Source organism: Crassostrea angulata, chromosome 3 (genome assembly GCF_025612915.1).
Source record: "Crassostrea angulata isolate pt1a10 chromosome 3, ASM2561291v2, whole genome shotgun sequence".
NCBI classification, from domain to species: Eukaryota; Metazoa; Mollusca; class Bivalvia; order Ostreida; family Ostreidae; genus Magallana; species Magallana angulata.
The window spans coordinates 10,881,357-10,895,653 of NC_069113.1; the positions used below are offsets into that span (position 1 = coordinate 10,881,357).

At 33.9% G+C, this 14,297-nt stretch overlaps 2 protein-coding genes across 2 annotated transcripts; both read right to left on the reverse strand.

Moving 5' to 3' along the window:
- Nucleotides 1-1,556: 1,556 nt before the first annotated feature.
- LOC128177417 (uncharacterized) lies at nt 1,557-4,543 on the reverse strand. The gene is made up of 2 exons (XM_052844117.1): nt 2,866-4,543; nt 1,557-2,184 (listed from the first exon to the last, which is right to left on the reverse strand). Exon 1 carries the CDS (start codon nt 4,506-4,508, stop codon nt 3,549-3,551), a length of 960 nt encoding a protein of 319 aa, XP_052700077.1. The 5' UTR covers nt 4,509-4,543; the 3' UTR covers nt 1,557-2,184; nt 2,866-3,548.
- A 4,563-nt stretch (nt 4,544-9,106) lies between these two features.
- LOC128176761 (uncharacterized) lies at nt 9,107-12,354 on the reverse strand. The gene is made up of 9 exons (XM_052843289.1): nt 12,199-12,354; nt 11,726-11,836; nt 11,451-11,533; nt 11,122-11,192; nt 10,918-10,988; nt 10,712-10,818; nt 10,212-10,276; nt 9,859-9,956; nt 9,107-9,696 (listed from the first exon to the last, which is right to left on the reverse strand). The coding sequence occupies exons 1-9, from the start codon at nt 12,266-12,268 to the stop codon at nt 9,533-9,535; spliced, it is 840 nt and encodes a 279-aa protein (XP_052699249.1). The 5' UTR covers nt 12,269-12,354; the 3' UTR covers nt 9,107-9,532.
- Nucleotides 12,355-14,297: the final 1,943 nt, after the last annotated feature.

The following is a 14,297-nucleotide window of genomic DNA, read 5'->3' on the forward strand; positions in this document are numbered from 1 at the left end:
AAAAGTCGAAGGCAGATCCGATGGTTGATTAAATGCTCTTCACAAACAATGCTTGATTTAAGACGTTTACCAGCAGCACCATCAGACGAACCATTTATAGCAGTGTGCCGCGTGTTTGCTTAATAGTAGTAGTGATTTGCAAACCTGCTTACTAGTTCCTATAAACATAATATAGTTTTGAATCTTGTGGTGTATATATCGCAAATAGTGCATCATTAAATTACCACGGTATTTCATGATCATAGAAGGTTTGAATACCTTATAATTACGACATCTCGCGATAACAAGAAAAACATACTTTGAAACCAATGCAAACAATTCTGATCATTTTTTCCTCTCAAGACTATTGATAACATGTTTTATAAGGTGATCTATTTAATTCAAGGCTTCAGCATTTTATTCATATTTATTCAATACATTAAAGTTAAAATTAGGACTCCGAATCATATCCTCAAAACAAAAACACAAAATACTTTCAGCTTGTATTTTAAACCTTTATTCTGAATTTAGCGAATATGTGAGTAAAAAAACCCCGTACCATTGGATGTGCAAAACTCTTTTCAGATATTGATCCCATCTTTCTATGAGTTAAAAATACAATCAATGTCAAAACACACAATTTTGGGAAGAGGAACTGTTTTTCCCAGCTTGAAAGAGTGTAAAATATTTGAACAAATTTGAAATATTTTTACATAAAGGAATGGACAGGACATATCAGAACTGTTGATAAATGCAATATAGAAAAGCATTTCAACAATTGCGATTTGAAATTAAACTTTAAAGTGCATATTTTTTTGTTTAATTGAACTCAATTTACATGTTTCTTTTTTTCTGAAAACTAAAAACTAAAAAAATATCTGTTAAGTCGTACTAGAATGTAAATTGTCAGATAATCAAGAGATCTCAAAACAGTCATTTCGACCAATTGTTTAGAGAGTTTTCACATCATTAACCATAATGGAGAAAAGGAAGTGTTTTAGAGTATAAAATATTTGAACTCTTCCTAAGATGATCGGCGGTAATCATTGTATATGCAGTAAAAAATGACATATCATACAAGTGAGCAATGACACACTATAGTCTGTCCCAAGATATTTATGCTGCACATTTGAACGATTTTTAATAAAAATACACATACCTGTGACTGAAGTGCAATTAAAATCGATGAAAGGGAAAATTCCCAAGATAACTTCATTCACACATTATCATTTTTCCCTCGTAAACATTCACAGGAACGAAAACAGATTTCCTACGGAGATTTATAATGGGGAATGTTGACATCTTTTCTCCATTCGGAAATACTCGGAACCCCTCGCGCAATTTGTCAACGTTATCATCCGGGCGTCTTCATCTCCTTGGCAATGGAAAAACCTCGTAGACTTTTTATTTTTAGCCGTGTACTGATACCCGACAAGCTAGAGGGGGCGTTTCAAAGGGGAAATCTTGGGATTTTTTCATACTATTGAATGAACATCGTCTGAACCAAGAGGTATTTATAAATATTGAATAATTTAAGAAAATATGCGGCAAAAATATCTTGGGACAGACTATAGGTACTTCCATCTACTATTTACCGGAATGAATGCCCTTTACAATTCTATTCTGGCACGATATTGTCTCTGATGCATGTCGGATTGAACATGGTTCACTGTACACAAGTTAATGACAATTTGGTGTTAGAGATCTCTGAGTGAATAAATAACTATGGCAAATATTTTTTCCCTTTATGTAGTTTGTATATAATTTTCAGTTGTAAAATGTACCAGCCTATATATTTAACCTCATACAAGTGTACATGCATTGAAATTTACAAATTAAAAATCACACAAGCAAAGTTAAATACTATACTGTACATTCTTTCTTATGTATTGATGCTTTATTCACATACTCAGGATTCATACAGACATTGTAAGTACAAGTAAATGTAAAATGAATTGTTTATTTGAGCACAAGCAATGTTCACGTGCATTCTGTCTGTTTGAATTTAATACAACGATGGCGTCTTCATCGTGTGGATTTTTTCAAGTCTGGTGCAAACTTCGTGGATTTCAGACAGAATCAGAAAAAATCGTGGAAAACGAGAATGACAACGGCAATAAAGATGACAATGCAGATAATGGCGACGACAAACGGCGTGATCTTCCGACAGAAGGCTGTGATGCTTATCGACTGGGCCCCATCGACCTGGAAGTCAAGTTAACGAGTCAACGCATCAATATATAGCTATTTAACCGTGCAATTATAAGGGAATAAAGAGATAGCCCAAAACTAATATCATTGTGTCACTTGGTGTATTTTAAACTATATTCACATCACATCACAGAGCTATGAACATGAAATGTTTATTAATTAAGGGCTCCTAAAAATACAAGTTAGCGTTAAAACATCAACGCATTACCTTTAATCAAGCTGATTCATTCACAATATTAGATCCGAATGATATGTTAATTTCTATCAATTTAATTAAGATAAGATATTAAATTTTGGGTGGTTGGAAAAACGTTTGCGGATTCAGGATTTAGATATCTTAATCTCAATTGTATAAATGGATATCTGTTAATTTCAAAGCCATATGTTTAAAAAACTAACAGTGCTTAAAATTATATTTTAGCCATTATTTACCCCCCCCCCCAAAAAAAAATGTCTACTTTTATTTTAGCGTTGTTAATTTCACGAATATAAAGCTTATTAAATACATGTTAATCATAACTACCACCTCAAAATTATCTCAGAATATCTTTGTGTTTCGCGTCTATAAAATGTATACACATGTGCATTTACATTAATACTACAAAAATCGAAGCATGTAAACTGGGAATGCCCAATATCTCCAAAAGAATTTCACTCAAATGCAATTTTGTTTACCTTAGAAGGGTTAAGTCTGGTTGTGACTGAACTTTGACCTAATTCCGTCCTCCCCGTATCTTCCACAGTCATCGTGACGTTAGCGTTGGCGGTATATTTCACGTTATAGGACATCGTTCCAAAACGTCTTGAGAAAGAGGACACATCGAGATTCAGTGATTTCGCAATAAGATTAGTTTCCAGGGTAAAAGTCGATTAATCGTGAATGTGCATCGGTACAGTTGCGTAAACCTGTCACCCATTTCTTAAATGTAGTAGAAGATTTCGATTTTTTCTTCAAGTTCGCTGTCGTTATAATTGTCTTGTAACATTGATTGCCATTTTCAGTCCACGAAGGGCTATTCTTCAGAGAAGACTACCATGTCTATCATAGCTCGGTTTCCCCAAAGAGTTCTGTTCGCATTATAAAGTAATTCCATTTTGCATTTCATGCCTTCCGACAAAGCGCGAAGCTTGGACTAATTTTATATCTTATCAATATTCCTTGGGTCGTTTAACCTTGTGAGTAAAAACAGTAAAAACAATAACCCTAAGGAGACAACTATAATTTTGTTCAAAGCAATTATATTCTATCTCAAACAGTTCACGAATTAGTATAAGTTACTTCTGAGTCGCATTTGCCATTACATTAGGAAATCACAAATTTACTCAACAAATACATGCAGAACACTACGGTTATTGGTTTATTTCTTTTCATATCTTTTATAAAATGAAATGATGCTATTATTTATCTTCAGCACCTCAGAAAACATCTGATGATTGTCGGTATTATGGAAAACAAAAGGGAACCAGGCGTAGAGTTTATTACATGGGAGGTTCAGTCTTCTCTTGGACGGAACTCTGGAATTAGTCAAATGGTTAAAACTCGGACTTTGGCATCGGTCAACGTCGTAATTTTGCTCTAAAATGACTCGAATGTTTTTTGGCACTGGCATACACAGGCCATTAAACAAGCGGAATTCAAGAGGAAATACATCTTTTGTGTGGTAAACAAAGCGGCCTCGGTACTGAGGAGCTGTGTCCCAGAGGTGGGTTTGGTTTTCATCGTAAAAGAACACATCTATAAAAGGCCAATAGTCATCAACCTTTCTGTAGACTTTCCATTGTGATAGAGTGCCTGTTCGAACGCTAAGAAAATTAGACCAGTCAGACTCTGTCTCAATAATCTGTCGCAAACGTTCCTTGAACTTTGACCCGACGAGGACATCAACGTCATCATCCCATGGTATTTTGCCGTGATGGCGATATGATCCTAAAAGCGAACCCCCGTATAACATGAACGAGATTTTCTCCTTTTTGCAAACGTCTATAAAAAGTCTAAGCAAAGTGTCTAGTTTCTTTAACTCCCTTACATCGAAAAACGATAAATTTTGTGGAACAGTGCTGACAATGGTTTCCGCTCTCTGTGTATCGATCGATGCCTTCATGTTAGCTGTGACACACAGAGTTTCCTCCTTCAACTGAAATCCAGAGCAGGACTTAACTTTAACACTGGTGCACTGAAGTCGGTCGTTTGTTGTTGTTCTTTCACTCAAATCTATTGTTGTCCGTGATTGAAAAAGCAGTCTGAGAATCATCACAACTAACACTACCGCCATAGAAGCACCGCCTACCACACAGAATTTGTACAGTTTTCTCCGCATTTCAGTAGGGCATCGTCAACAGAGCTTTTATGCAAATCACTTCAGCGCTTCTGCTATTTTTATTTTTTTCAGATCATTAAGCCCTTTCTTTGAACAGTGAAACCAATCGTTATTAATTCTAGGCTTATGCTGAGATGTTTTTTTCGTCAAATTCAGCAGTTCTGCACAAATTTTAATAACAGTACTAATATGATGCGTTATTCAATTTATCAGGTGATCTATTGCTCTCTGTTTTCGTCCTTCGTCCTGCGTCGTCCGTCGTGCGTTAACAATTTTACAATTTAAAAACTTCTTGAAAATACATGGCCAATTATTACCATTTCTGATGTGAAGCATCTCTATGGTTAGAGGAATCTTAAATGTGAAATTCGTGGCTCTACCACCACAGGGCGCCACAGGCGGGGCCAGATGTTCAAAAATCTTTTTCTCTACTTCCATACAAGTGAGGAAAAAAATTGTGTGCAAGGTTATGATGTTCATGAAGCCCTCTACCAAAATTGTGAAATTCATGGCCCCTGGGTCAGACTCTGGGTGGGGCAATATGGCCATATAGTGAAAATGTATTAACTATTAGAAAATCTTCCTCCTTACTCCCACATATACAAATGCATTTGAGAAAAACTAAATGCATGGCTAAGATGTCCATGAAGTTGTCTACCTAAATTGTGAAATTCATGACCCCTGAGTCACGGGTTTAGGTCCTAGGGCGGGGCCAATATAGTCATATAGTGAAAATGTGTTAAATCTTAGAAAATCTTTTTCTTTACTCCCACACATGAATGCATGGTTATAATGCCCATAAAGCCCTCTACCAAAATTTTGAAATTCGTGGCACCTGGGCCAGGGGTTCAGGACATGAAGGGGGGATATGGCCATATAATAAAAATGTATTATTAACTCTCAGAAAATTTTCCTCTCTTCCCATATATATTTGAGAAAGACTAAATGCGTGGTTAAGATGTCCATGTCTACCTAAGTTATGAAATTCCGGGGGGGGGGGGCAATATGGCTATATAGTGTTAAAGGGACTTGGACACGATTTGACTAAACATTTTCAAATTTTATTTTTCAATTTTCAATGTTTATACTGATAAATATAGAAGTTTCTAATGCTATTGTTTTTTACATGTCATTTTGTCTAAGAGATGATAATTCTCTACATTCCATTTTTTGTAGACACCTATAAGACTCGAGCTTTGTTTACATAACATCAATTCTTACCTCTGTATCTCGCTTGTAACTTGACTTTAACATTCAGTATTTTGGTCAAACATATAAAATGCATCAGTAAACCATTTTATACATAAAAAATAAAAATAAAACTTTTGATCTCAAATCGTGTCCAAGATCCTTTTAATGCCTATAATGTTTAAAAAATCTTCCTCTAAAAAATTTTCTTCTCTATACGCTCACACATTATTTCTATATGAAAAATTGACTTCATAATTATGTTAACCAGGACGTCTTCTACTAAAATTCTAAATTTTATGTCCCCTTGAGTATGGGTTTGTATTCTAGGGTGGGGCTAAAATGAATGTATAGTGTTAATGTATATAGTGTTTAAAAATTATTTTCTCTACTCCCAAGCTTGTAAGGAAAACACATCGCAAAACAGAAAGTCTACGGGGATTTTGCATTGCATCAGCGATTAATAAGCCCGGATGATAACGTTGAAAAATTGCGCGAGGTGTCCCGAGTACTTCCGAATGGAGAAAAGATGTAAACATTTCCCAATATAAATCTCCGTAAGAAATTTGTCTTCGTTCCTGTAAACTTTAATGTGTGAAAAGAGATACTTTGTAAATGAAGATATCTTGGATGTTTTCCATTTCATCGATTTCAACGGCAATTCTTTCACAGGTATGTGTATTTTTATTAAAAATCACTATGATCAAAACGTGATGGAAGCAATAACTTGGGACAGACTAAAGTTACTTGATCGTAAGTAAGATATGCAGTATTGGTATTATCGATCGTACATGTATGTAAATGTAAATGCCATTCACCCTGGCCAAGGTTAAACTCATATAAACAGATTTTCATGTATTTTTCTGTTTGGTTGAAGTCTTAATTTTCTTCTAAAAGATGTTGAAAATAATTGGAATTTGATATACAATATAAGATATAAGGTCGTTGAACTTTACCGACCTGTTCTTCCGATATTGTGTACAATATTTTTCAACTCTAGGTAAATGTTTCAAACTTATTCAGTTAGTTACATGTACACTACTAGTATACACCATAACAAAAGAGTTCAAATGGTTTTTTTAGATTATAAAAAATCTAGCATTGTGTCAAATATTAATAGCTTTTCTTGGAATAATAATTGTTTTAAACATTAATAAATTTATTTACAATTTTCTTCAGTGCATTTACATGTATGTGTACATGGACTGTACTTGGACTACGTTTAAGTTGTCTTGTTAGATCGTTTTATTATTTTGAATTCACTAAAAGAATTATGGTTGAATACAATGAATTCATTTCTATGCAGTACCATACAGTAACCCGATTAGTGGCAGTGTCTATTATTACACCAGATGGGTGTGGTTATAATGACACCCGAGAGCCTGATTATGGCCACGACCATTGGCAGACAGTTTGTTACCACAGGTGCTTATGGAACGCCAAATTAACATATATTCAAATATTTGTACCTATCTTCAAATAATTGTACCTATCTTCAATTCAATTGTACCTATCTTCAATTCAATTGTACCTATCTTCAATTCAATTGTACCTATCTTCAAATTGAATGAGAGATAGGTACAATTCAATTATACCTATCTTTAATTCATTTGAAGATAGGTACAATTGATTTGAAGATAGGTACAAATGCAATGAATTGAAGATAGGTACAATTGAATTAAAGATAGGTACAATTGAATTGAACCTATCTTCAATTACTAAAATATTGGCAATAATGAATACTCCCTGTATAGTACGTCATTTCCGTTACGTCACAACTTATAAACAAAGTCATTCGGTATATACACGAGATAATAATAAAAAATGGATGTCCTAAAGATATATAAAAGAAAAATCAGAGGTGACATCACTGCTTAACACCTTTATATATTTATAAAAAATAAAAATAAAAAAAAGATTGAAGAAAGGTGACTTAGAAATAAAATCGGGATCGGGATGATAAAATAGGCAATATATATGATTTTGTCAACTTTTCGAAAGATTGAGCCTTAAAACAAACAAAAACTCATTATAATTGGTACCGCTTTAATAAATAGAGTGATTATCAACTACATTATACATTCTTTGATAAAATTATGGAAAAAAATAAAGCAAGTTTTTTATTTAGGTATATATAGTGACCCTAACTACGTCACTACCCTAACTCCGTCACTTTTGGGGTATTCGGGTATACATGTTTTTGGCTTTCTTATTGATATACATGTATATTTTAATAAGTAAATGATGCCTTTTGCAAATATATTGCACACACATATATATTTCTTCTTTCATCTTCGTTGTTGGTGCTTCCCTTGTTTCCCTCCATGTTGAAATGTCTTCAAGGGAGCGTTCATTATTTTCAACAATACACAAAACGAATTGAACCTAGGTATAATTGAATTGTACCTATCTTCAAATCCTTTGTAGATATGTCTGAATTGAACCTATCTTCAAATCAATTGTACCTATCTTTAAATGAATTTTACCTATCTTCAAATGAATTAGAGATAGGTATAATTCAATTGAACCTATCTTTAATTGAATTGAAGATAGGTATAATTCATTTGTACCTAGGTATAATTCATTTGTACCTAGGTATAATTCATTTGTACCTAGGTATAATTATTTAGAGATAGGTATAATTATTTACACCTATCTTCAATTCAATTGTACCTATCTTTAATTCAATTGTACCTATCTTCAAATGATTTGAAGATAGGTACAATTAATTGAAGATAGGTACAATTATTTGAAGATAGGTACAAATATTTGAATATATGTTAATTTGGCGTTCCATAGGTGCTCGGTTGTTACTTGTCAGACTCTGAAATTGATAACTATTTATTCCCGAATAAAAAAAAATATTCATAAATGGTCATTCAGTATATGTTCCGTGGTATTCAAATAAAATCCACCTTTAAAATTGCCCTTTATCGTCGTTTTAAAAAATGTCTATCGTACTTAATGATACACATTTTTTATTCACTTCTGCACAATAAACATCTACCGTCCATCGGCCCATAAGCGTCGGCAGGTGAACGACGCCATGCTGCAAACTTTTTTTGTCAAAAAATTGAAGCAATGCTTACGTGGGTACAAGTGAATTTCCAGCAATTGCAAATTTTTTATGTAACCGACCGACCGTAAAAATCAAACTATGGCTCAACGTTCGATGATTTGGCGACGATACCCCGACATATAAATCCCACTTTTGAAAATATCGGTGTTCCTAGAAATTAATGTGACAGCTCCGTCTCGTCCGATTCCAATGTCGGGCGATCATGTCTCTTCACAGCCGACGATTTAAGTCAAATTTGTTCGCCCGACCATCGGCTTAGATGTGACCTAGGCATAATTCTACAACTGTGAATATAGCTTGGAAAAGAATTTTTAAAGATTAACAGTTCAACTGCTTTTTTATCCTTTAATTAAATAATAAATTAATTGAAATATATACATGTATATATAACTTTTTGAATTACAAGTTTTAACTGTCATCAATCAATTGCATCTACATTTACATGTACCTGTACATGCATTACAAAGTATGCTTACAGTGGATAATAAAGATACATATATAATAATAATAATAGATTTTTATATGGAATGGATGATAGCATAAGAATTGTAAGGCACATGAATATAAGAATATATCTAACAAATAAAGAAAATGAAAATATACCCCAAAATATGTAAATGCTTTCTTGGTACAATGTACATGTAATATTGGTCAATATTGAGCTTATTATAGTTATACACTGCTTTTCACTGAATGTAGCAAAATGAGAGGAGGATTTCTTGTATTTTGTCAAGCTTCCCCTGGTATTTGTTTGTAGTTACACATCCACCCTCAGAGTCTGTGAGAAGGCCACAGATCCCCCCGCTGGTGCTGAGACTTGCTCTGATACAGACCCTGCCTCTACACAAACCATCGTCCTGAACTCCTCATCATCAAAGTCAGACATCGCTTTAGCTTTCTCTTCCCATGGATTCCACACAACTAAAATGAAAGTAAGTTACATTGTATATTGGGCAAGTTGTTTCGCAACATACAGTTTTATTAAGATATATCAAATGTGCCTTGTTTCCCTTTTAAATAAGTTTTATTCTAACAAATAAAACTTTCAGGGAATGGTCTCTGCAGATGAATGTTTACACCTACCTACATCTGGAAGGTTTTCAATAGAAAGTGAAACCAATTTCTTGCCATCGCCTACATTCTCTACTTTCACTTTGTCTGCCTCACATTTCATATAAACTCTATATAAAACAGAATGTACAGTGTACCATTTAACAAATTCACCATTCATTGGATAATTATAGTATGATTGATTTTAATACATGTACCTTCATATTGGATTTTATATCATGAGAGAGAGAGAGAGAGAGAGAGAGAGAGAGAGAGAGAGAGAGAGAGAGAGAGAGAGATTATTAGATATTTTATTTTCATTAACGTTGTAAGCAAGCTCAACTCATGTATAGTTAAATGATTATAAAAAATTTTTTAACATTAACCTGTCATAATTTTGGTCAATTGTCACTATCTTTCTATCTTCTTTTGTCTGAATACTGCCAGCAACCTGTATGTGAAAATCAGTTAAAAAATAAAATAAAATAAACACACAAAAATGAATTTGAAATTTCACTTAAAGGTAGTTATGTATAAAGTTTCTCTTCATAATTTTTACTGATGTAAATCTCAATATTATCTATTTTATTATCAGCCATTACAGCCTATATTATTTTATTATTATTCATTTTTACCTGAATTTACATATATACTGTGGAATTATTCATGTTCTTGTTGACCAATTTTTCCACTGATCATCCAACACTGATAAATTCAAAATGAAGTAATTCATGTGTAAAAATCAACAAAAAAATGTCTTGAATAAATTATATGAATTATTCAAAGATAATTTGTGTGTCAACAGTTCTGTTGGAAAGGAATCCACAAATACTGATTCCTAGATACATGATAATTCCACAGTAATGATATTCTGACGGGTTATAACCTTGTCGTTAAACTGGAGTCCTTCCAATCCATGAATTCTGACATTCTCTATGTTAGAGCATCTGAAGTATGTGTGCATCAATGTGGTGAAATCAAATGGCTTAGAATCTAAAAAAAATGTATTGAAAATAATCTAAAGTTGGATATCATGTTATGTAAACAATACGTAAGTGACTGCACAAAGCATGTGTTCATGTATAAGAATACCATTGTTGTTGACTGTCAAAGTCAGCTTGAGATCATCTCCTCCCAAATCAACTGTGTATACAAGCTTAAATCTGTAATGGGAATAATTACACAAACATATTTAGAATTACAATACTTAAATGAGAGAGAGAGAGAGAGAGAGAGAGAGAGAGAGAGAGAGAGAGAGAGAGAGAGAGAGAGAGAATTACAAACATAATTAATTACCTATAGTTCCACATTTTTCTTGTTTCTTCATCGTCCTCTAATGAGAAGGATACAGATATTCTTCCATCATTCTAAAAAAGGCACAATGAAGTTTAAGAAATGTTTTATAATTACAAAGCACACAGCAGGCAAAAATTGTAATGGTAACATGGAACTATTTGAACTTGGAATGATTATCAATATTTAATCTACGAAATTTAAGAAAAACTAACTTAGTTTTGCTTTAAATACTTTAAATTTCAGTTTTTTTTGCAGTACAGATGCTATCTAACTGTTTAAAAATCTTCAGGCATGGTACATTGTATATTATCAAGAATCATTTTTAATACCTGTTTTGATTCAGACTCTTTTTTCCATCTTTTTATTCTAGCAAATCCATGTTGAGGCCCATTCTCCCATGGTCCAAAGCAAGCTTAATATAACAATATGTAAATAAATTAATATTTACTTATAGATGTTAATAAAAAAAATATTTAATTATAGTTGAAGACATGTTATAATAAAATATGATTGGCATACAGTTAATATGCTACTTTTATAGTTGCCATTGTACAGAGGAAGTACTATCAATTTGTGAAGTGAACAGCTAAAAAATAAAACTTACGAAACACAAGCGGGATTCCTCCACGAATAGCCTTTTTGTTGTCAAATACAGCTTTTTTGCTGACAAATAACATTTCCTGACCTTTGCATTTCCAGGATAAGATTGTGGCACCTAAAAAAATCACATAAACGGAAGACAAAGCAGTTTAAAAGATTTGCATCTCTAGCTGTTTGATAGACAAAGGGTGGGGGTGTTCTAAATAGAAATCTTTTGACTTTTTCATTTTAGTAAATGATGATGTTTAGTTTGGACATAGGTTGTTTGAGAATATTAAAAAATAGGCAAAAAAGTGACGGAAACGGGAACACTTAGGACAGAGTAGGCCTAAAGGGGGATATGTATCATGATTCTCTTCCGGCTCGACAGTTAGTCGTTAGTAAAAAAAAAAATAAGGATCTATAATTTACAACCCGTCAATACTCCAAATATTTAGAATAATATATATCATTATAATATTATAAAAGATATAATACCGTGAAGATGAATGGATACCCCTGTATCATCACTGAGCGCCAGAGAAACCACGTCGTCTTTCGAGCCCATGTTACTAGATAAAATGAAAGTAGGAATTCCGATCCCGATGAAAATGAGGCTAGCTAAGCATGTTTCCCTTGTTTCCCTGGCCTACCCATAATGCTCCCGAGGCCTTCCGATTGTGCAAGCACAGAAGGCCTGGCATGCACCTTGCAATGGCGGCGCCCTGTATTCAATCCAAGATGGCGTCCGATATGGTAAGTTTGCATGTGCATAACGTATTCAAACCGATTTGTCATACTTCTAGCTGCGTCATGCCGGTTTTTTTTAATCATATAGTTAGAATTTAGTTTGATGAGACCATACATACTATTATTGACCCACGAATCGCCCAATTTTGTTTACAATACGTGTCTCAATTCGGTGACAATCACGGGCCCTGGAAGTTATTGTAAATATATTGCATGTGCATGTATAAAAAAAGTAAGGGTAGGACACTCTTTTTGGGGCGAAATCGGGTTTGACGAAGTCTGGGCGTTCCTCAAACGAAATTTCGCGATAAATCGTTCAAGTATACTTTACTTACGACATATGTATACATTCGTTCCGCTCCAATGCTGTTACGTCGAAGAAAAAGGTGTTTTTATACATCCAAGTGCCTAAGAATTTCGCTAGACTGGTTTACATCCGGTTTAATCGCAGTGAATCGAAAGATAAGTTCTGATTGGTTAATAATAAAATAAATCTGCTCGTCAATAAGGTGGCGAAACTGATAACAATTTATGGTGAGTATGTATCAAATGTTTGAAAGGAGTTATGCATATAGATACTGGGTAGTTTGGCCTTTCAACAATGAAATGCGAGAATAATGAAGAAGATTGACAAATATCGATAAGAAATTAAAGAATTTATTTCATTATTGACCAATCAGAACTTTCCTTTCAATTTACCTTTCGATTCACTGCGATTAAACCGGATGTAAACCAGTCTAGCGAAATTCTTAGGCACTTGGATGTATAAAAACACCTTTTTCTTCGACGTAACAGCATTGGAGCGGAACGAATGTATATATATGTCGTAAGTAAAGTATACTTGAACGATTTATCGCGAAATTTCGTTTGAGGAACGCCCAGAATTCGTCAAACCCGATTTCGCCCCCAAAAGAGTGTCCTACCCTTACTTTTTTATACATGCACATGCAATATATTTACAATAACTTCCAGGGCCCGTGGTGACAATTGTAAACAAGAATAGCTTTTGCGATATCGGTCAGACTTTGCTAGCTTCTGTCGCTTCATAATTTTTTTTTTCAACGTTGAGGGTCAGAATTACGTCCGTTAGGCTGGGGGATTCTTGTTTCGTCAAGATATCAATCTTTTAATGCTAAACAAGGGTTCATTTAAAGAGTTATATGTTTTGCCCCCCCCCCACCCCACCCGCTCGTTTTATATCATTAATTTGTATATCAGTGCAAACCAAAGTACTCTGCTTTGGTGTAAAGGTAACACACCTGATCCAAGCTTTAAAATGGATTATGGAGATCCAGGTTCAATTCCTGGGAGCATTGTACTTGTCATGTATTGATTTAATGACTTTGCTGGTTTTATCAAAGATGTAACAGGGATGTATATACTAACTGTTATATGTGTCTCTGGATTTAATAAACAGCAAACGATATGTCAATTTCCCATTACAATTCCCACTTAATCACATAGTATACACAGTTAATTTGATTTTGATTTAAGGATAGCTTCTGTACAGAATATCAAGATGTGAATGTGTGTATTGTAAGTTTCATTATTTTGTTGGATGCAGCCATTTCAACATGAATATGCTAAACAAGTACAACATGAAGAAAGAGGTCCATCATTTATAATGCATGCATATGCCAAGAAGCAAGCAACGCCCCGGAAATCAACATCTAAGAGATGCCGAGGAACTCCCTCAGGACAGACACCTGTCCAACCTACCAAAGTTCAGTGTCAGGTATTTATCTAAAGATGTTGTGTACCCTCTAATACCCAAGATGAAGGTGGAATTTTGTTATAACTGTCTGAATTATAATTCGTTGTTTTAATGCATCTTTCTTCCAATTAAA